Source organism: Brassica rapa, chromosome A03 (assembly GCF_000309985.2).
Source record: "Brassica rapa cultivar Chiifu-401-42 chromosome A03, CAAS_Brap_v3.01, whole genome shotgun sequence".
NCBI lineage: Eukaryota > Viridiplantae > Streptophyta > Magnoliopsida > Brassicales > Brassicaceae > Brassica > Brassica rapa.
This window is the reverse complement of record NC_024797.2, coordinates 21,635,666-21,657,523: the sequence shown is the minus strand read 5'-3', so window position 1 is coordinate 21,657,523 and position 21,858 is coordinate 21,635,666. Positions and strand designations below refer to the sequence as shown.

The following is a 21,858-nucleotide window of genomic DNA, read 5'->3' as shown; positions in this document are numbered from 1 at the left end:
TGACATCAAATATACTCTCTCTGCACACCAGTGATAGTTAATACATTGGTTATCATTTACTCGGACGAGTTAATTTACGTATACGTACGAAAAGTTGCAAGCGAACACCAAAATAAGCACTCGAAATTACAAGAGAGAAACCTTTTTTTGTTCAACAAGAGAGAAACCAAAGCATGCCTCTAGTGGCAACCCCCACTTTTTGCTTAACAACAAAGTTATATATAGAAAAACCATATATGCATATATTCCTCATGTGCTTTTCATCTCATCTTATTTTCAGACTGGAATTCTTTTCTTTTCTTTTTGGGGTCAGAGTGGTTCGTTGATTTAGAACCTGAAACACTGAAAAAATACAACAAAAAAAACTTTAGGGACGTTGACAAAGAATACTAGAAATTAATTAAGCATATAGTATTAATCATAAAAGTTCTCTAAAGGATTCATCTCACCAGTCTCTTCTTCTTCTTTTTCTTCTCAATAAATTCAAGAATCCCATTCTGCTTAGCGATCGTTTCATCCAAAGCCTACACCGGAAAAAGAAGCAAAACAATCAACTATAGTACAGATGATATTAGAAATTAATTAAGCATATATAGCATTAAACCCGTACTATATGCCATAGGGTGTTCAATCAGGATATCGGTTCGGTTTCGGTTCGGTTTTTTTCGGTTTTCGGTATTTCGGTTAGTAAAATATAACTACCATTCTAAATCCATATTTACTTCGGTTTGTTTCGGTTTATATACCGTCGGTTTTCGGTTTATTCAGTTTTATACCAAAAAACATAATTATTTTGTTTGAGATCATATTATATGAATTTTAGAGTCATATTGTCAACACACTCATTTATTAAAAATATATTACATGTTCAAATAAATGAACAAAAAAGTAAAAATGCTTCTACCATCAAATAAAATAATCAAATCTATAACTAAAATCAAAGCTTGAAATTTTGAAAATAAAAATATGAAACAAAACAGAAACATGAAAGAAAAGTTTTTCCACTCTTCCATATTTAGTGTTCATTAAAGTCATGCTTTTTCAATTGAAAATTTTCCATTAATTATTGTCCATTAAATTTATAATCTTCATATTAATTTAGTGAAGACTAAAATAAAGCAAAAAGATAAAAAAAGACTTAGAAAATAAGATGTCTGAATTGCGATGTATTGTTATTTAGTTATAGTTCAAGTGTTTTACAAATTAAGGTTTTTTATTACTATAAAATCATGGTAATAATTATTAACACAAATTTAACTTATGTAACAAATAGATTTTCATGTATTGTTATAAAATAGATACATATTTACATGTTTCTACTTTTAATCGGTTTTGTTCGGTTTATTCGGTTTAATCGGTTATATACCAAACCATATCCAAATCCTACGGTTTTTATAAAATTATATCCATTCGGTTTATATGGTATATACCAAAACCAAACCATATTGTCTATTTCGATTCGGTTCGGTTCGGTACGGTTCGGTTTTACCATATTGAACAGCCCTAATATGCCATCTTTTTGAAAAGTAAATGTAGTAATATGTATTTTTCTTTTTTAAAAACGTGTTTATTTCCACTAGTTTGCATCAGTACCATTTTGCTACTTTCTTTAGCATTTATTGATTAGCTAATTTAATATTTGTTCTTCGTCGTTTACTCGTTTATTTAACTGAGTCTAGTTTGACTGAGGTTAGATCTTACCTTTTTGGTCTCAGATAACTCATGCTCAAGCACTTGGACCCGGTTTAGCGCAGCCTGAAGTTTATCTTCTTTCTCTAGACCATCATCCGCTGGTTTCGAATCAAGGGACATATACTTTTCTTCAAGATCGGACATTCTCTTTGCCATTAATACATACTCGGAGCTTGATACTGGTGTTGAAAGCTGATCTTGGTCGGGGTTAGTCATTTTTGATTCCTCATTGTAAACTGAGTTGCCAAATAATGCAGCCTCCGTGAGCTTGCGTGGAACGTGTTTAGATAGTCGGACCATTGCTAGAATTCCCATCACAAAGGCGATAACCCCTCCCACAAGAAAACCATCATCTTTCTTTGGTAGCCCATTCCCTACGTAACAGTCTATGACGATTAGACAAATTGGATTATAGAGCGAGAAATAGTCTTCAGACTTGAGCTATAATGTCAATAGCTATATTACCTCTTTTGACGGTTTTTGGAGGCTTTTCAGGTAAAGACAAAGCCATGAACTTGTCAACAGTTGCAATGTGTTTCTCACACACATTGACTTTTATGGTTCTCTTCTTCTTTCTCTCTAGAGGCTACAAAGTTAATGCATAAAATATTGTTAATTAGGTATAACTGATGAGAATTATAAGTTAAATGTGTTTTGGTTGTTGACAAAGTTCTCAGCTTACTTCAAAGACCATCGATATTTCATCTTCTACAAGTATGCGTTCGTCCTCTGAAATAGTCGAGAACTTGGCCTCAGGGTTCTTCACCATCTGCTTTCCATAATAACACACTTATGTTTGGTAAGAGACTAAAAAAAACGTAAAAAACAAGTTTTAAGCTCCTAAGTTGACCTTAAGAATCTCAGGATCGTTCCATGGGCCTTTATCAGATCGCATGCAGCCTCCTTTGCCTTCACAAGTGCAACGACCGCCAAAGAAATGTGGCAACTCGCTATCACAAGAAATCGAATTTTGTAGAAAATTACAAATAAATATATATAACACAACGCAGCATTAATTAAGATGATTAATCACTAGTAAATAGTAATCTTACCTAGCGTCAATGGCTTCGAGCAATTTGCTCTGGTATTTGTTCCCAAGAACATGAATCTTTGACGTCGTCTTTGGATCAAGGAAAGATTTAACAGGGCCCCATAAGAGCCGGAATCCAGGACCCGCATTGATGATGAACATTCTGTTTAGAGTCTACAAAGAAAAACTTAATTCACAAATTTGTTACCATTTGTAATAATGAAAAGCTGTTTGAGATTGAATACCTCAGGGTAATTTTCGTTGTCTATCTTCAGAAGGCGTTGTAGTAGCTCCCTTGCACATTTGTTGAAGTTCTTAAGCCCCTAGTATTCGAAAGATGCCACATATTTTTAAATATCCACATTCTTTTTCAAATTTATATACTGTATCTTTGAAAGAAACGATATATGAAAAGGTAACGTACCACGCCTTGCACATCAAAAATAGTCGTGCTTTGATCGATGTGCTTCTTGGCTGCCGCTGAGCAAGAAGGGAACTTGATATTGAACATTTTCTCGAACTCTTTCACATGGTATCTCTCGTACCGGTCCATTGTAGTCACTTGTAACAGCTTATTAGCATCGATTTGGCCTAATCTCTCGATGTAAACCGGCCTTCCTTCTTTGTCCACTCCATGATAGCCTTGAGGATAATGTTTGACAACTTCATCGATCTCTTCAAACTCAAAATCCTTCAGCATCAGAAATTTTTTGAAGAACTTGTCAAATATTATATATTTACTCGGCATGAGAGAGATGTTCCACGAACTATGGACAAAATGTGAACCTCGATGATTGTATCGGCTCCGAAATCTTTCCTCCATTGGAGCATGTCACTCCACATTTGCTTCGCTTTCTCAGTGTCAAGTTTTCTCGCCCTTAAGAATCTTCGCAGATAAAAAAAAACATCAGAGATTGTAACGTTAATGTTATATTACTAAATTCGCAAAAACTATAGGAAATTTATTGGCAGAGAAAGACAATTAAGTATATAACGTGCGGTATAAAAAGTTCTTGATTCTCAAGTCAGTTTTGGACATTTTCGGATCTGATACGAAATTTTATAATACGTAAACACATCATAATTTTTGTCATCTAATATATTGATATCATCCACATTTTTTGACATACTCTCACTATAAATAAATCTAAATAAGTTATTTGAATGACTTGGCCAGTCATGAGTATGTGGGTCCGTAATTTTGTAAGAAATACGATACCCATACCAAGTAATATAACTTTTATTTGGAGAGTGGACTTCTTCCAATATGACTTGAATTCATTATATTTAAAATTAATATTAAGTAATCTATGAGTTTTAATTAATAGATCAACTCAAAGTTGGTTGAAGTCTAAAATATTTCCACGTCCAAAAACTAATGTTCCACAACAGTTAGTTTTCATCATGCCACCTACTAAAGTTAAAAAAAAAAACTAGTTTATGTTTCTTTTATTTTTGGATATTTGGGTAGTTGGCTTCGCTGTTGACCTTGGATTTGGCAAACAATTATAGATTCATTTTCCAAAATGCAATAATCTATTTTAAGTTGTACCTAAGTGCAATTTTTGTTTTCTTTCATGCGTTGAAAAAGAACCTGAGCATCATGTGAGGATCATCGTGTTGGGTAGGTAAAAGGTCGTCTTGGAGAAGGAGTTGACGGAATGCATCAATAGACCTAAGATCCTCGGCATTGATGCCACCTGGTTCTGATACGATTCTGCTGCTGGTCCTCCGACTCTTCCTCCTGAACGACTTCTTAAATCTGTTTGATGCGCTTATTGCTTTCTTTCTAAAGGAGCTTATCTTCACAATCTTCCTCTCATCCTCCGAAGTTTCAATATCTAAACCACCCATGACTCATTAGTTTAAATTAACATTAGAAAAGAGAAAATATTGTATTTACGGCGTAGACAAATGCATTGACTTATATACCTTGTTTGGTGTCAGCCATGCTTAGATGAACTTAATTGAGCACCTAAAGACAATTAAGATGATTCAGAAATAAGTATTGGCCGGATATGCAATGGCCGGATTATTCATACAATTAATATGAAATAGGAATTGTTGAATTAAACGCCCTGGCGCAATTTCAGAGAAGGGTAGATGGTGAAGGATCAAGCAAAAGATAATTCAAGATATAGAATAATCAAGATTGAGAAAGATAAGATGAGAAATATTTGTTTTAGTCTTTACCTTATCGGAGTTGAATGATTGAGAGGGGAAAGGGTGGAAGATGGTAATGGAGAAGATGATTTGAAACTAAAACTTGGAGAAAAATACTTGATTTGCAATCTCACAAGCCATTGATAAGGTCCAAAGATTATTCCCTTCTTTTTTTTTTTGCAACTTGTTTTTTTCTGCAACTTGTTTGTCTTAAATATGGAAATGGACATGTGTGATATATTAAAATCTACGAGCAAGCAATCATATATTTACAATAAACCTATATAATAGAAGAGAGAGTGACGCCTATGTTGACTAAGTTCAGGCTGTTCAGCCCACTACTCCGAGATTGAACATATTTTACATCAACCACGCTAAAATAAAAAACATAGACACGTAGCACGGTACACTCAATTGTTTTTAGAAGTGGGATTTGCTGAGACAAAAGTCACAAAACTAATGGATTTCAGAGTAATAAATTACAAATCACTTTTTTAAAGCACAACCACACATATTACATTGGATTTTGGATACACCGATTAATTAAAGCATACATATATGACAATATCATTTTAAATTGAGGTTAAACACGTTGGATTTTATCTGTGTTTGGATGCTAACTTTTTTCCTGCTTTTCCACGACGGTTTATGTTATTTAATTGTTTTTATTAATTTAGGATATGTTCCAAATCTATGAAAAAATTTAGACTAATTTCTAAGTGAAATCGCAGTCTATGAATGAATCGTCTTTCCAGATATTTACATAAAGTCCACAACACAATTTTTATATCCTTATGGCCATACAAGTTTATTGTTACGAAAGTTGCTTCAAATTCAAGTTGTTTAGCCTCCCAAAATTCGTCTATCACTATCACTAGACTATCTATATACAGACCATCTATATACGGTTATATTATTTTCATGGAAGTCATAGTTTTAATCAATACTTAATGAATTTGTGGAACATGTTGGGCCGGCTTGCCCGTAAGATAGAACATATTACATATGCATTTACAGAATTATATCATTGCTTTGAGGTTTTATATATTTCGTAAGATTAACCGGCTTTCATAGAATATAACATTTTAGTGGAAAAAAAAGATAGAACATGTTACCAAAAAAAAAGAAAGAATTAGTCAAAAAAAAAAAGAACATATGCATGCATGCCTCTTTAGCCGCTTCCTCGCAAAATTTAATAGAGATTGATGACTTCATTCTCAATTTCTAAAAAGATATCCGGAGACGTTTTTAAATTTATCCAACGTAATCAAAATGAACAAAAGAAAATCACTCTAATCAACTCACGTAACCATATGACACACGGATTGTTTAGGACATCTCTGCTTTAAAATAGAATTTACAGTAAAAAATACTTTAATGATATTTTATTTTTCATTATACAATAGAGTAAAAAAAATGTGTTCATTATTTTCCACTCTAAAGTAGAGTACCATTATCCTCCGGTCCCTCCAGTACCACCCGACCCTCCACATGTTCTCTTGGGTAGTGCTTTTCTCTGTCAGATCTCACCGTCTTGCTCCTCTCCTGTCCAACAAAAGGAATCTGAAGCTTTTATGCCATGGGATCTCTGCTCTGATGTTGATGTGATGTCCACTCAGCCTCTTCTACTGCTTCTTCCACTGGCTGAAGTTTCTCTTATCCGCACTCTCACCACTATGGGAAGGTACTCCGTCCTCCGTTATTCTCTGGTGTCCAAGCTGATAAATTTTGTCTCTGGTGAGGAACATGATTTGTTAAAGTCAGCTTTAAGGGCATTGACTATATAGCATCAAGAGAATTGTGTGGTTGTGTTATTTGTTGCAAGTGTTTTGGAAGTGATAGCTGATTGCAAGCGTATCTCCTTACATTGCTCATCTTTTCAAAGTCTTGAGGACTGGGTTTTGAAGGATGAAATATTGGCGGTGAATTGCTTTCTAAAGGCAGCTTTTATTACCTTAGCGCAAGCTTTTGGAGGGTATCTCTTTACTGTTATGTGCAGGTCTCAGCCAAAGCCTTTTCTCACAGGGAAACCTTGGTCACATGTTGATGGACCCAGTTTTCTTTCCTTCAAGCTGTCGCAAGATGTTATGATGTTCTGGAATGACTCTTTCCCTCGTTTTGAGGATGTTACACACCCTTGGAGTTTCAGGGTGAAGTTCTCTTTACCTCTGTATGAGGAAGTTACTCTTTGTAGTACCACTTTATTACCTCATTGCGAGGCTGTTACATGGAATTGTGTCTTTGTGGCTACGGATTCTATTGTCTCAGACTGGTCTACTTGGCTATGGTGGTCCTGCTCACAGCTATTAGGCTCTTCAAAAAGGTGTTTTGTCACCTATGAATTTGTAGCTGGGTTTTCTTCAATTGGTTATGATTGTTCAGTGATTGGATCATGGATTGAAGCCTGTGACCCCCATCACTCATCTAGTAGAGTAAGTGAGTACTCTGTCCTAGTAGTTAAGGCTATTTTGCTGCATAAAGCTTCTCCATCTGCAACATCATTTGGACTCTCAAGTCTCCAGTGTCTTTCAGACTCAATTGTCTCCCGTTTTGCCCTACGCTTAGGGATGGATTTGAATGAGATCACAGGTTTCTTCATCTTTGAAAATCTTGTCACTCTCTTCACTCCTCTATCATGTTGTTCTAATTTATGCACAGCAATTTGTTTAGCTGTTGCCTTTGCAAAGGGTTTAGTACCCAAACTTTGTTGTTTAAATACTCTAGTTTGAGTTGGATATGAAATGAAACCTTTGACAAAAAAAAAAAAAGTAGAGTACCATTAAATTGAAGTATATCACAATTTTGTTATAGAATTGCTATATTTTAGGTGAAAAATATGGTAAACCATTAGAAATAGTTTAAATAGACAAATAATAAAAACCAAGAAAATTGTTTTGAATTAACATCGGTTATTTCGTGAATCCACCATGAGATACAGATTGTAACCATATGACACACAGATTGTTACATTGGGCATCAAAATTATGAAAAATCTACACCTGAAAAGGGTGATCATATAATTCTCCTCTCTAGAGATCCGAAACGCTCTTCCTAGATAACTAGCCGATGTATCATGTTCTCTTCAGTGACATCTACAGCCTACTGCAACTCATAGATTCTTGGTGTTTGCGTTTTCGTGGAGCCGACAGAGAACTTTGTAGCTTCTTAAATAACAAATAGTGTCACTAAGGACATCATATACCAATTATATGTAAAGGTCTGGTCCCACCTGATATGCTCTCCTCTATAATAAAGAAGAACACAACAGATTAAGCGCCGGTTTTAACTTATGGATCAGAAATCCTTTCTCTGACCTTTGCCTTATTATGGTTAGATGTCTTATTCGTCCTTTGTTTTGGCTGATGCCTTATGGTGCTCAGTAGCCACTTTGACATATCTTATTTTTAATTTATTGGTTCTGTTTAAGTTTCCGTAAGCACCAATCAATTTGCATCGTTTGAATGAATCAGTATTAAAAAGAAGAAGCAGTTTTAATATATTACTCAGAAATGAAGATTATAGTAGAAGGTTTTTTCAGTCCGCACTGAAAATGTAAGGAGTATTCCAACGCCTTATAAATCACTCAGGTACCATGCACATGTAATAAAGAAGGGAATATGCTTATTACACGGATTGCTCATGTACAATCATCGTATATTTTGTTTTTGTAAATTACTAGGGTTAAACCCGTCCTACGGGCGGGTAAACAAATATACAAATAATTTAAATATATTTAAAATGTTCAATTCATTTTTAGCTAAACATTAATTTACTTTTTATATATTTATCATGTTAAACTTGTCTATCTATTTTACAAATCATAAATTTAATTAACTCTTAAAATTAGGGCTGTTCAATATGGTAAAACCGAACCGTACCGAACCGTACCGAACCGAACCGAAATAGACAATATGGTTTGGTTTTGATATATACCATATAAACCGAATGGATATAATTTTATAAAAACCGTAGGATTTGGATATGCTTTGGTATATAACCGATTAAACCGAATAAACCGAACAAAAACCGATTAAAAGTAGAAACATGTAAATATGTATCTATTTATAACAATACATGAAAATCTATTTGTTATATAAGTTAAATTTGTGTTAATAACTATTACCATAATTTTATAGTAATAAAAAACTTTAATTTGTAAAACACTTGAACTATAACTAAATAACAATACATCGCAATTCAGACATCTTATTTTCTAAGTCTTTTTTTGATCTTTTTGATTTATTTTAGTCTTCACTAAATTAATATGAAGATTATAAGTTTGATGGAAAATTTTCAATTGAAAAAGCATGACTTTAATGAACACTAAATATGGAAGAGTGGAAAAACTTTTCTTTCATGTTTCTGTTTTGTTTCATATTTTTATTTTCAAAATTTCAAGCTTTGATTTTAGTTATAGATTTGATTATTTTATTTGATGGTAGAAGCATTTTTACTTTTTTGTTCATTTATTTAAACATGTAATATATTTTTAATAAATGACTGTGTTGACAATATGACTAAAATTCATATAATATGATCTCAAACAAAATAATTATGTTTTTTGGTATAAAACCGAATACACCGAAAACCGACGGTATATAAACCGAACCGAATCGAAGTAAATATGGATTTAGAATGGTAGTTATATTTTACTAACCAAAATACCGAAAACCGAAAATAACCGAACCGAAACCGAACCGATATCCGGATTGAACACCCCTACTTAAAATCATAAAATAGATTTTTTGTTTGTTATAATTTAGCTTATAACGACATGTCACCTCAATTATTTTTAACAAAACAACATCTTTTTTTTTCTGAACAACAACAAAAAAACATCTAACAAATAGTTGTAGACTTAATCTAAATCGAATGTTAAATTTTCTAAGTTGCTCTCATTTTTATATACAGTCACACACAAAAAGTATTATCGTAAACTAAGTTTGTCATCATCTACCTTTATTGTGGAAAATCATCATCTGTCGACTTAAAAGAACCGTTTCTTATGTGTTTGCCTCTTAAAATTTTCCGACAAACAATAATGTTTTTTTTATTTTAATATATATGAAGATGTTTAGTTATTATGTATTGTATATTTTATATTTACTTATTCGTATATACAAAATAAGAAACAATAATGTTTACCTTGTTTTCTAAATTAGCACATCTCATTTAATTTTCGATGATCCTAGACTGCTTTTGTTACAATGAAACAATAATGTGATAAAGACCAAACGAATATTATTAAAATTAATCACATTTTTTGACCGAGCTACGATTCATTAAAATAAAAGCAAGTTTACCCACCACAAAAAATTGTCAAGTTTAGAGATAAGAGAGTTGATTTTGCCACTGCATCAACCTCTTTATTACATAATATAGGGATGCGATGGAAAGAGCAAGCTTTAAAGAAGCTGCTGAAATGGTCAATATCAAAGAGAATGCCATTAACTCTCCTTGATGAGTGTAGCTTGGAGAAAATTAGACAACATGGATGCCTTAAAATCGAAGAAAAAAATATGAACAATAGTTTGTCATTTACTTGTGCAATAAGTTGATCATGCTAACCGTTATCCGTATATACCTATAGATATTATATATTAAAATTTGTATAACTTTATATATAATTTGATAGTAAATGTGACGATAACGTTTTACAATAATACAATGTTTTCTAAATTAAATTCTTATCCTAAAAAATGTGTAAATAAGAATTATGATGTTAATATCTGAATGATGAAAATCAACTGATAAAATCTACACTATTATTTATGAAGTGATTTTGCTTATTTGTCATGTTCTCTATGATTTTAGATAATTTTGCTTATTTTTTTTTTTTTTGTCATCAACAAACAGACTCATATAGATTCTGCGAACCAATACGGTAACTCCGCATCCATGTGAACGACGAAAGACGATTGTTTTCTGGCACATCGTGCTAGACTATCCGCCTTTTGTTTTTCTTGTCCGGGGTACATGAATGATCTCTGAGCTAGTAAAACATGTCTTCAGTAGCTTTATGTCGTGCAGATAACTCTCAAACGCCGGCCATTCCTCTGGTTCCGAAACCATCTTCACCAATTGAGAACAATTCGTAGCAAAAGTAACTTGAAACTGATGTAAATTCTTCATACATTCCATTGCCCATATCAATGCTTCCATCTCTGCATGAAGAGGTGAAATACATGCCCTAGAATTTCTTGCACCCATCAATCCCTGAAAGCCCTCGAGTATGCTATACCATCCTTGACCTGAATAAGGTTCTTCATTTTTCCAGGAACCCTAATTTTGCTTATTTGTCATGTTTTATTAGGTTTTAACTAAATTATTGATTTATTATCTGTTATTAGATGAGTCATTAATATATTAATTTAAAAATATCCTTAATGAATCTTGTATATAATTAAAACGAATGTTAATAATATTAAATTTCTGTGTTATATTTTAAAAAAAAAATAAACAATATCTTCACTGAATTTTATATATTATTAAAAATGAATTTTATTTTAATAGTATAAATTTTATATGTTATATGTTACATTAAATAATTGATTATAAAATAATATAATAGAATTATAAAAAATAAGATTATTCTTATCTATATTGTGTTGCTATCTGAAAACAATATTTTATTATAAACTTTAAAAATTTAAGATAAAAACAATTAATAATAATATTACTCAAGCAAAAAAATCATATAAAAAAATTTTCTAAACTATTTCTAAGATATGAGTGTTTTAAAAAAAAATAACACAATAGTAAGTATATATTTTGATAAAAAATATTTGACATATATAAATACTTTGATGTTTGATTTAACTATTTAAAACAATAAATAATAACTTATTATGTTGGTTTTAGATTAATAAAACATAAGCTAATAAGTATCCATAAGAAGTTTATGCCCGTATGTGCGGGCAAAATACCTAGTAAATCTTTATTAGTAAAGAAGAGTAAGCCAAACCGATGGTTACGTTTTTATACATGCAATAAAAACATAAATTATAAAAGAAAAGTAAAACATATTTATGGATATTAATTATGAAGTAATCGAATTATTAAGTAATCGATTGAAGTTAAACTTGTGATCACTCTAAAGTCTAATGCCATTGTGCTCACTCTAATTATTAATTATTAAATTATAAAAGGAAAATATATTTATGGATATTAATTATTAAGTAGTGCCATTGTGATCACTCTAATTAAATGGATGGTATATATTTTACATTCAGAAATTTCTTACTCACCTTTGTGAATAGTAACATATTTTGTTATTATTAGTGGTTGTGATAATGCTTATTAAGACGTCGGCTGCTATTCCGGATGAGTTTTAGTTTTGATTTACTTGCATGAGAAGTAAGGAAGAATATGTGTTTTAATTTTGTAACCATATATGAGAGTGAATAAAATAACATTAGAGAGGATGAGTTTAACATTTTCACCGAAGCAACATATAAACTATCCCTCCACAGCTTTAAAGTGATTTGTTGTCGTTCACGCATGATGTTATGTGTCATTCTTTTTTTTTTGGCTTAATGTTATGTGTCATTCTTGCACTCCTAATGTTTTGTTTTCAATATATCTCGTGGAATGTTGTTATTATGTAGATTTAATGAACCATATGTAACTTGTTTGAGATGTTAATGATGGTATCAGGAAGTGTGGTGTCGCAGGAATAAATTATTCATTTAGATAATAATGCTTTCCATGTGCAGACGATTTGAAGTGAAGTGTGGTGCTTATTTCTTAACAAATAGAGCTAAAGAAATAGATGTGCTGACGATTTGAAGTCATATGACTTTGTAGTGATTTGAAATTAAATTAAAAACTATAAGGCGTTGTGAGTGTAAGCCGGTAAGGTAAACTGGATAAGGCCAGTCTGGGTGGAAGTGCAAATTTATTAACTTGCAAATGTCTGAGCGGTGCAAATTTAGAAAATATAGAGCAACAAAACATAATCTATAAAAGACTTGAAGTGCTCTGACTTCGTTGAACTTGGAAATAAAATAAAAAAGCTAATGCAACGGACAGTCCACATGTCTTGCAACTTCAGCTCCCTTTGTTCTTCTAAATTACTTATTGTGTTGTTTCTTTCCAGAGGACTCAGCTTTCTTCTCTTGTCATCATCGCTTCTGTTCCTATAAAGACAATGCTTTAATTAGATAACAACTTGCTTTTGAAATCGAACATATCAGACGAACAAAAGATCATAGAATGAGAGAACCACACAAAAATCCATTTTTAGAATGAGAGTTCAGAAGCCTGAAGTTTATAAAAAGTGACTCTTGGCTACCAAAAAAGTTTTGCAGAGAAGGTGAAAAAAGAAAAATCAATCAATTGAGCAGACTCTTGGAAAGGAAAACACTTCGGAAGAGATTTTTCAGTGAGTAAACGCCTCCTTGTCAACCGAGAGTAACCGAGTAGTCAGTCATCTTGAACGGGTCGATCAATTATTTCAAGGTGAAGTGAGAGCTATCATCCTCATCTCAACTCCATCTCCTCACATAGCCACGTATCTAAACACAGATAAACAGCAGAAAATTATATTTTTGGCATCAAAAACACATATGGATTCAAACACTAAATTTCTCTCAAACAGAGCTACAAAACAATGTTGCGCTTGTGGTTAAACACAAACAATCCAAGACCTAAACTTTCTATGTTAAATAGACAAAACAATAAGCCTTACAGACAATCAAGCAATATTCAGGACATCAAGGATACACTTTCATTTCGTAGACGAACTAAAACTCCATAATCCATAATCCAATATCAAATTTCAATTTCAGATTCAAATCATAAGAAGAAGAAGAGAGTGACCATGATGACCGAGATCCCGAGAGGAGGAATGAGAGGTACAGAATCAGAGATCTCCACGACTCCTTCGTGCTTAGGGCTGATTCGAACCGATGAGGACTCTCCGTTCATCGCAGTTTCTTGTGTTGCAGCGAGAAGCCACTAAAGAAGAAAGATTGATTAGTTAGCCATTCACACAATAAAATTAACTTTGGTGTTATCACGGATTGAGAGGATGATGTTCAAGGAAAGAGGGCTTACCTTTTATAGGTGCATAGAGACCAACTTGCAGAGGGATAAGATGCATCAATCTCAGATCATGCTCAGACGCGGATTGATGGTATTAAGAGGTTTGTTAAAGCGATGAATTAATAACCTCTAACGTTTCGAAGAATTAGAAAGGAACGTGTAAAGACGCAACCGAAGCTTCTTACAGATAGGCCGAAAACAATATATGATTGGCCCACAAACAATGTCCAATTCGATGATCCAATATTCGGTGGTGATGTGGAGAGATGAAGCTATATGATTGGCTAGAATTTATAGTCCTACGTGGACAGGCTAAATGGGGTTTATATTTGGCTTTTAGTATAGGTTAGATACATCTTTTCATTTATCTTGTTGACACACAAGGTAGTAAAATTTAAGGTAATTTTTTTGATAATTTTTACTCGTTAAAAACTTAATACTATAAAATTGAATTTTTTTTCTTTCCTTGAGCCAAAAACTGACACTTATCATGCTATCATTTGCTGAAGGGCATTTTCGGTTCAAATATTATTTTAATGGATTATGGCTTGTAAATTAAGTAGTAGTAACAATAATAAATGTAAGTAATATATCTATTAATTATTTGATTTTCAATAACTTAAATTATAGCTAGAATTAACGTCCAATATTGATATGGTATCTGCATAATTATGAATTTATGATGAATTAAGTAAAAAATGAAATATTACACATGATCAAGTGTTAGATTTAAAATTGCTATTTTCTACATAAATGGAATTATCATATATATTATAAAATATTATATAAAGTTAATAAAAATTGTCATATTCCAAAACGGAAAAGAGCAAATAATCTATTAGTAATTTTTACAACTGCAATTTAGTAAAATATAGATATTTAATGGTTTGGTCGATAAAAATGTTGGATTGAAATCAAATTTTATCTATTTATTAGAAAAAACAAATGAAAGAATGATTATTTGACCTTGTATAAGGAGTAAGAATGCAAACAAAAAAAACACAAATCAATCAAATTGAGTTTTTTATTCAAATCGAACTAATCCATAAATAAATCAATTGTGTGAATTTGACTTTTAACTGGACGAAGTCAGTTTAATTTTATGATTTGGTTATTGTGACAAAATAATGATACGTGTAACTAATATAAGTCAGTGTAAAATATATTTAATATAAATTCAAAAACTAAACTAAATCACTAATTATTTTTTTTGTAAACCAAAATTTACAGAAAATTTCAAAAAACTAAAAACTTGAAATCAAAATACCAAAACTACTCGAACAATGAAGACCTAAGAACAATCTCATCACTAGTATTACGAAGGATTATAATCAATAAATTTTTTTAAAAAAAGATAAAAAGAAAGAGAATAAAGAAAATACAGAGTTTTGGTAATTTGTGATCTTTGAATCGGATTCAGCACAATTGGTGGCAGCAATTGTCGAACAATCTGGTATCTCCGATCTCCATGGAATCCTGGCTGACATCTATCTTTTCTCTTTGCAATTTGATTCAGTCTCTTTTAGATATGTTAATCGTCCCTCTCTCTGTTTTGAGGATAACTTGGCTAAGTAGGCCCTCAGAGGCCCTGTAAAAAACCCACTTTAAATTTTAAGTAATGAAGTATTTGTGAACAAAAAAAAAAAATACAGAGAAAAAAATATTTTTTTTTGAGAACCTAATTAAGATACTTTTGCAAATGTGTCAATTTATGATTGGTATAATATTGTTTTTATGATTTTAAAATTTAATTAATAATGAAATAATAACATTATTAATATTTTTGTTTATGAGATAACTCTGGTGGGTTTCCGCTTATTTATTTACTCTCTCGCTTATCACACCTCTCGCTGGCCTTTTCAAGCGCCAGAAAGAGAGTTTCACAATCAAACAAAACAACAGTTAGGTGGTGAGGAACAAGGAGGCTTTACCTACCAGAATATGAGACAGGAAAACAAGTAATGATAGATAAACCCAATCCAGAGGTTCACCGAGAACCCGGAGATCGGAGAATCAAAGCCTAGAGGACGACCACGAAAGAAGAAGGATCATCCCGAAGAACAGAGATTCAATGGTGAATGATGATGAACATGATGATAGAGAGAGTTAGGGTTTAAGAAGATTGTTTTAATGTTTGATTGATTATTCCCAAATGGGTAAACGTTTACATATAGTGTTTACTAAACCAAAGCTAAACCAGAAAGCTAAACCAAAATGCATAAATGAAATATCTAAACCGGAATTAACCATAATTCCTGTCACAATACTTCCTCCTTCAGAACATCCTTGTCCTCAAGGATGATAAGAACTTGGTGCCGAAACCATCATAATATCTCTGTTGATCTTGCTCTGCTAACATCTCTGGTGGTCTTTGTGGATGAAATACTTCACCGACACAAACTTCAGCAAACCAATGATTAAAATAGCCAATATTACCAGCCATTGAAGTAAGCTCCAGCTTTTGTACCTCCCTGCAGTATCTGCTTTGTTCCAACTTAATCTTGAGAGCCTGTTGTTGTGTCTCATTCCTGTCTCTCTCTTGTCTCTTATCGTTGTACTTGAATATCCAAGCTTTTGACTGAAACATCGCAATAGTTCTTCGGACTTCAACGTGAGATGATACAACCTCTTCTCTTGCTTGGCCAGTGGTGCCACAACTTGATACATCCTCATTTCTAGTACCAGCAAATAATGATGTTAAGATCTCATCCCTTAGCTCTAGTTTTAACCCTTTGAGTTTCTTCTTTATTTTCCTGAACTCTGGAGGCCGTGGCAATGATCCATAGAACAACAGAAGTGACATTATGTAGATACATATAATTTGTAGCTTCATGATATCTCTGTCTCCGTAACCTCTGATCAGATAAGAAAGCTTGAGTGTGGCTCCATTTCCATTGTACTTATGTTTCTCAGTAACTAGGAAGGAATCATCAAAGCTCCATGTGTTCGTAACTGGCGTCATCTCCTTTGATATACAAATGACAATATCCACGTGTGGCTGTGTCAACTTAGTGCATCGCTGGCCTTGAATACAACTTGGCGAGGTAACCCTTTCACCAAAAATCAGCCATCTTGATGAAAAGAACCTTACTCTTTTCTGCCATGTCCACAACCTTAGAAACCAGCCACTGCAAGCTTGACAAGTCTGTTCTGGAGGATACCATTTCCACTGCAAAAGGAACTCAAAGAAGCTACAGTGTCGGCTCTGTTTTGTTAATAGACTCCAGACAGAAGCACTAAGAAAATATTCTTGCATCATGTGCCTTAACACCAACCCTTCAACCTTAACAAGATCACAACTGTCACAGTATTTATTTCTCCACCACATATAGAAGGAGAGCATTTGAACATCCGGGTTGCTAAGCTCAGCTTCTGATCATGTTGTACTCGAACTTGTGACAGCTCTTTGTTGGAATGAGCAAGTACACTCTTAAAGTTGTTAAGCAAAGGATGACCCGAGTCTGTTGTAGCGCTATCTGAGAATGAAAGCTTTCTTGTTTCCTGTTTATTCTGTTGAGACAAAATTTGCAAAAAACACTGCTTCAGCATAGTCTCACAGCTACAGTGTGCATGATTCTCTTGATAAACTGGATATCCAGACTTAGTCTCCTGCTCCCGAACTGAATATGCATTCATGCAACAACTTGGGAAGAGCACAATGTGATCCGTAGTGATTTCCAGGCATGAAAACGATTCCAATAGCCTAGATCTCCATTTGTGCTTCAAGTGGAACTTTATATCAGCAAGAGTAAGCTGTCTCAAGCCTAAAACTAGCTGTGGCCTACTGCAAGGCATAACTGGTTCCGGAACGTTCAGTAACGAGTTAACGTCTGACGCTGCCTTCTCCAATGACCTGAACTTCTCTAGATTTTTCAGTGAACTCTTCTCATCAAGCTTTATCATCACTGAACAAACCAACTCTATCATGTGAAGCCATCTCATCATGCTTATAGATGCAGAGCCTACAACTGTCAGACCACATGATTTCCTCATCTCTTGTATAACCATATCATCAAAGCTAATATCAAACGGAGGCGTTAAGATCGCAAGAGCAAACGTAGCTTTTAATCCTCCACGCTCCCATACACGTCTTGACTCTTTAACAAGCAGTGACATCAGTTTCTGATACTTACAAACATTGGTTGCTAGCCTAATCCATGTTTCAAGACTAAGATCAGAAAGTACCTTGAAGCTCTTCCTCTCATTCACCGACTTAGTTTCTGCCGATTGAATGAACATCTCCAAACCATTTCTAAGAAGGTTTCGTGTGGGTAGGTACTTGTCTAAGCAGTTCCATGAAGTTGGCTTGGCAATAAGCCCACCTGGTTCCCATACGTGATCAGCCACTTGAGATTTCTTGCCCACCATGTGTTCGATGTTATTCCCAAGAGAGAAACTCATGTTTTCTTCTGCAACACTTTTGTTTTGAGCTTCTTTTGGATCTGCAGCATAAACAACCTGTAAATCTGAAGTCAAACCCTCCAACGATTCAGAGAAAGAATCTGGCTTCATCACAGTTTCAATAACAAGTTCATCAGAGTCGGCCAAGCTTTCTTCAACCATGGGTTTGTGGTCGCTTTCAGTCACGACAGGTTGGTCGTCACTTTCGATCATGAGAATCTTCACCCCTTTGTGCTTCAAATCATGATGACCAGGCGTGTCTCGTTCTTCACAAAAGATACACAACCCATTTGACATCCTCTCTTCGATTTCTTCACAGGAATACTTCAGAAGGGTCTTGCTTTTTCTTGCTTTGGGTTTGTAGTTGAACGATGGAGCCTCCATCGCAGCTATTGTCCGAGAACCGTAAGGCTCTGATACCATTGAGACAGGAAAACAAGTAATGATAGATAAACCCAATCCAGAGGTTCACCGAGAACCCGGAGATCAGAGAATCAAAGCCTAGAGGACGACCACGAAGGAAGAAGGATCATCCCGAAGAACAGAGATTCAATGGTGAATGATGATGAACATGATGATAGAGAGAGTTAGGGTTTAAGAAGATTGTTTTAATGTTTGATTGATTATTCCCAAATGGGTAAACGTTTACATATAGTGTTTACTAAACCAAAGCTAAACCAGAAAGCTAAACCAAAATGCATAAATGAAATATCCAAACCGGAATTAACCATAATTCCTGTCACAGAATACCCCCAAGCAATCCGCCAAAGATTCTTCCTTTCGCCTTTAAATCGGTCAGTGATAGTCTCAGTATTCGTTTTCTTTGCAATTAAGGCTGAAAGTTCGATTCTTTCGATAGTTATTACATCATATGAATCTCAATCTGTGTTCCATTGTCTCAGCCTCTGCTGTCTTAAACTACAAAGTCTTGATTTTTCACCATGACAACTACTCTCAATGCCGATGCTATAACTCCAGACCCTCAGAGGACTTACCAAGTCGTTGTAGCTGCAACCAAACAAATGGGTATCGGCAAAGACGGCAAATTGCCGTGGAACCTCCCCACTGATCTCAAGTTCTTCAAGGACATCACTCAAACAACATCCGATCCGACCAAGAAAAACGCTGTTGTGATGGGTAGAAAGACTTGGGAAGCTATCCCCACCAAGCACAGGCCCCTTCCCGGTCGCCTCAACGTTGTTCTAACTCGTTCCGGTGGGTTTGACATAGCCAACACTGAGAATGTTGTCACTTGCAGTAGTGTAGACTCTGCTCTTCATCTCCTAGCTGCTCCGCCGTATTGTTTGTCTATTGAGAGAGTGTTTGTCATAGGAGGTGGTGATATATTGAGGTATATGAGTTAAACCTTTTTAAAATTCCTTTATCTTATTGTTGATTGTTGTGTTTGTTTGTAGGGAAGCATTGAACATGCCTAGTTGCGATGCTATTCATTTGACTGAGATTGATACAAGTATTGAATGTGATACGTTTATACCTGAGGTTGACACTTGTGTTTATCAGCCTTGGTGTTCTTCTGTTCCTGTTACTGAAAATGGACTTCGGTTTCGCTTCACCAGTTTTGTCCGTGTGAAGAGTTCTGCTGATGAGTCATCCTCTAACGGGTCACAACAGTCTCCTCTTCAGTTTGATGGGAAGAGGTTTTCGTTTCTTCCCAAGATGGTTTTTGATCAGCATGAGGAGTTTCGGTATTTGAATATGGTTGGTGATATTATCTCAAACGGTAACGTGAAGAATGATAGGACAGGGACTGGTACATTGTCGAAATTTGGAACACAGATGAAGTTCAATTTGCGCAGAAGCTTTCCACTTCTTACAACAAAGGTATATGCTCACTTTCGAAGGCTTTGGTCTTCTGTCATATCTTGAGTGGCACTATATCTCTTATTAACGCAATTTGGTTGCATCTTGTGTTTAGAGAGTGTTTTGGAGAGGTGTTGTTGAGGAGCTTCTATGGTTTATAAGTGGCTCAACTAATGCAAAGGTAAAAAAGAGAAAGATGTTTTATCACCATGGTTGAGCTAAACCATCTCTACTGTGCTTTAAACTATGCAAATGAATAGTTCTGAGAGGCGACTCTATGCATTGGCAGGTCCTTCAGGGAAAAGACATTCATATATGGGATGGGAATGCGTCAAGAGAGTATCTTGATGGGTAAGATGTTAAACCGTTTCATGAAATTAAAGCTTCTTGCTGATACATTGCCACTTAATTTCAGTATTGGTCTGAGTGAGAGAGAGGAAGGCGACCTTGGACGTGTTTATGGATTTCAATGGAGACACTTTGGCGCCAAGTCAGTAACATCTCTATGCATCTCTTCTCTTGGATTTTCTTCTTCTCTGTTTGGATGAAAAGATATTTCTCTCGTTTTTTAACAGGTACACAGATATGCATGCTGATTACACTAGCCAAGGCTTTGATCAGCTCGCAGACGTAATCGACAAGATCAAGAACAATCCTGATGATCGGCGTATCATATTATCTGCTTGGAACCCTTCTGACCTCAAGCTGATGGCGCTGCCTCCGTGCCACATGTTTGCGCAGTTCTATGTGGCGGAAGGGGAGCTCTCATGCCAGATGTATCAGCGTTCAGCGGATATGAGCCTTGGTGTGCCGTTTAACATTGCTTCCTACTCTCTTCTTACTTGCATGCTAGCTCATGTGTGTGATCTTGTCCCTGGTGATTTTGTCCATGTCATTGGGGATGCTCATGTGTATCGAACTCACGTGAGGCCTCTTCAAGAGCAGCTTCAGAACCCACCAAAACCTTTTCCTGTAAGTTACCAATAATAACAAATGATGGTTGAGGAATGAAGACATGTTTATCTATATTCAATGTGTTTTTTTTGTTTTGGATACTGCATGTTTTGAAGATAAACGCTGAGAAGAAAGACATTGACTCTTTTGTAGCAGATGACTTTGACCTCATTGGTTATGAACCTCACAAGAAAATAGAGATGAAAATGGCGGTTTAGTTTGCCCCATCTCTTAAGTGTGTTGATGTAAAATGTAAGATTGAATTGGGATGAATGACCCTTGTGTGGTGATAACTCTTTTTCACTGATAGTCTGATACATGTATGTGTTGGAATACATGTATGTGTTGGAACTTCCACACAGGGTTCTAAAGCGATTTAGGGGGGTTACTCTTTTTCTTGATGCGAGTTTCTTTTCTGTTCTGAACTACTTTGGTCTGATCTTAACCATCCTCATCTTTTCAGTTTTTCTTTTCACTATACTTAGAGGAAAATCCCATTTTGGTATTTTTATTTTATTTTTTATTTTTAAGAAAAAAAAAGAAACCGACACGTGATTATTTTACCTGTAAAATGAACAGTACATGTCGCCTATAAATTAAAAAACGTCTATTTGAAAGTTTAAAGTACTAGTAAAAAAACTTCAGTGTTTAAAGTGGTAGAAAGTGACACTTTCATTGTTTAAAATGCGATTTTCCCCTAAACTTAGTAATAATAAGTTCAAGATGCCTAAAAATCCTTGGCAAATCCAAAA

At 34.3% G+C, this 21,858-nt stretch overlaps 3 protein-coding genes and 1 long non-coding RNA gene across 8 annotated transcripts; 2 read left to right on the top strand and 2 right to left on the bottom strand.

Annotated features, from left to right (window-relative positions):
- Positions 1 to 34: 34 nt before the first annotated feature.
- Positions 35 to 5,131, bottom strand: LOC103860453 (phosphatidylinositol/phosphatidylcholine transfer protein SFH7). Of its 3 annotated transcripts, none has more exons than XM_033287198.1 (13): positions 4,916 to 5,131; positions 4,655 to 4,697; positions 4,317 to 4,563; positions 3,509 to 3,608; positions 3,147 to 3,413; positions 2,968 to 3,045; positions 2,745 to 2,896; positions 2,543 to 2,642; positions 2,375 to 2,461; positions 2,158 to 2,278; positions 1,702 to 2,078; positions 450 to 524; positions 35 to 342 (listed from the first exon to the last, which is right to left on the bottom strand). In XM_033287198.1, the coding sequence occupies exons 2-13, from the start codon at positions 4,671 to 4,673 to the stop codon at positions 328 to 330; spliced, it is 1,638 nt and encodes a 545-aa protein (XP_033143089.1). In that variant the 5' UTR covers positions 4,674 to 4,697; positions 4,916 to 5,131; the 3' UTR covers positions 35 to 327. The 3 variants fall into 3 exon arrangements, with proteins under 3 accessions (XP_033143089.1, XP_009136302.1, XP_033143090.1); XM_009138054.3 differs by having other exon boundaries at positions 1,702 to 2,066; XM_033287199.1 differs by lacking the exons at positions 4,655 to 4,697; positions 4,916 to 5,131 and having other exon boundaries at positions 4,275 to 4,509.
- Positions 5,132 to 5,385: 254 nt separating this feature from the next.
- LOC117132560 lies at positions 5,386 to 8,362 on the top strand. The gene is made up of 2 exons (XM_033287200.1): positions 5,386 to 6,569; positions 6,771 to 8,362. Exons 1-2 carry the CDS (start codon positions 6,460 to 6,462, stop codon positions 7,612 to 7,614), a joined length of 954 nt encoding a protein of 317 aa, XP_033143091.1. The 5' UTR covers positions 5,386 to 6,459; the 3' UTR covers positions 7,615 to 8,362.
- Positions 8,363 to 12,413: 4,051 nt separating this feature from the next.
- LOC103860452 lies at positions 12,414 to 14,036 on the bottom strand. Of its 2 annotated transcripts, XR_631363.3 has the most exons (3): positions 13,943 to 14,036; positions 13,706 to 13,843; positions 12,414 to 13,401 (listed from the first exon to the last, which is right to left on the bottom strand). It is a non-coding gene; the product is annotated as an uncharacterized LOC103860452 (long non-coding RNA). The 2 variants fall into 2 exon arrangements; XR_004456252.1 differs by lacking the exon at positions 13,943 to 14,036 and having other exon boundaries at positions 13,706 to 13,905.
- A 1,723-nt stretch (positions 14,037 to 15,759) lies between these two features.
- LOC103860451 (bifunctional dihydrofolate reductase-thymidylate synthase 1) lies at positions 15,760 to 21,581 on the top strand. Of its 2 annotated transcripts, none has more exons than XM_018657870.2 (9): positions 15,760 to 15,865; positions 19,074 to 19,125; positions 19,234 to 19,682; positions 19,747 to 20,173; positions 20,268 to 20,333; positions 20,442 to 20,503; positions 20,568 to 20,642; positions 20,728 to 21,124; positions 21,223 to 21,581. In XM_018657870.2, exons 3-9 carry the CDS (start codon positions 19,273 to 19,275, stop codon positions 21,322 to 21,324), a joined length of 1,539 nt encoding a protein of 512 aa, XP_018513386.1. In that variant the 5' UTR covers positions 15,760 to 15,865; positions 19,074 to 19,125; positions 19,234 to 19,272; the 3' UTR covers positions 21,325 to 21,581. The 2 variants fall into 2 exon arrangements, with proteins under 2 accessions (XP_018513386.1, XP_033143481.1); XM_033287590.1 differs by having other exon boundaries at positions 15,788 to 15,865; positions 19,074 to 19,172.
- Positions 21,582 to 21,858: the final 277 nt, after the last annotated feature.

Bases quoted from the DNA above. Each gene is read 5' to 3' on its own strand.
- LOC117132560 (XM_033287200.1), top strand. From the start codon at position 6,460: ATGCCATGGGATCTCTGCTCTGATGTTGATGTGATGTCCACTCAGCCT. The intron at 6,570-6,770 runs GTACTCCGTCCT...ATCTTTTCAAAG, and splicing joins ACTCTCACCACTATGGGAAG to TCTTGAGGACTGGGTTTTGA.
- LOC103860453 (XM_033287198.1), bottom strand. The intron at 2,279-2,374 runs GTAAGCTGAGAA...TTAACTTTGTAG, and splicing joins AAATATCGATGGTCTTTGAA to CCTCTAGAGAGAAAGAAGAA. The intron at 525-1,701 runs GTAAGATCTAAC...TTTCCGGTGTAG, and splicing joins AGTTATCTGAGACCAAAAAG to GCTTTGGATGAAACGATCGC.
- LOC103860451 (XM_018657870.2), top strand. From the start codon at position 19,273: ATGACAACTACTCTCAATGCCGATGCTATAACTCCAGACCCTCAGAGG. The intron at 20,643-20,727 runs GTCAGTAACATC...GTTTTTTAACAG, and splicing joins TGGAGACACTTTGGCGCCAA to GTACACAGATATGCATGCTG. The intron at 21,125-21,222 runs GTAAGTTACCAA...CATGTTTTGAAG, and splicing joins ACCCACCAAAACCTTTTCCT to ATAAACGCTGAGAAGAAAGA.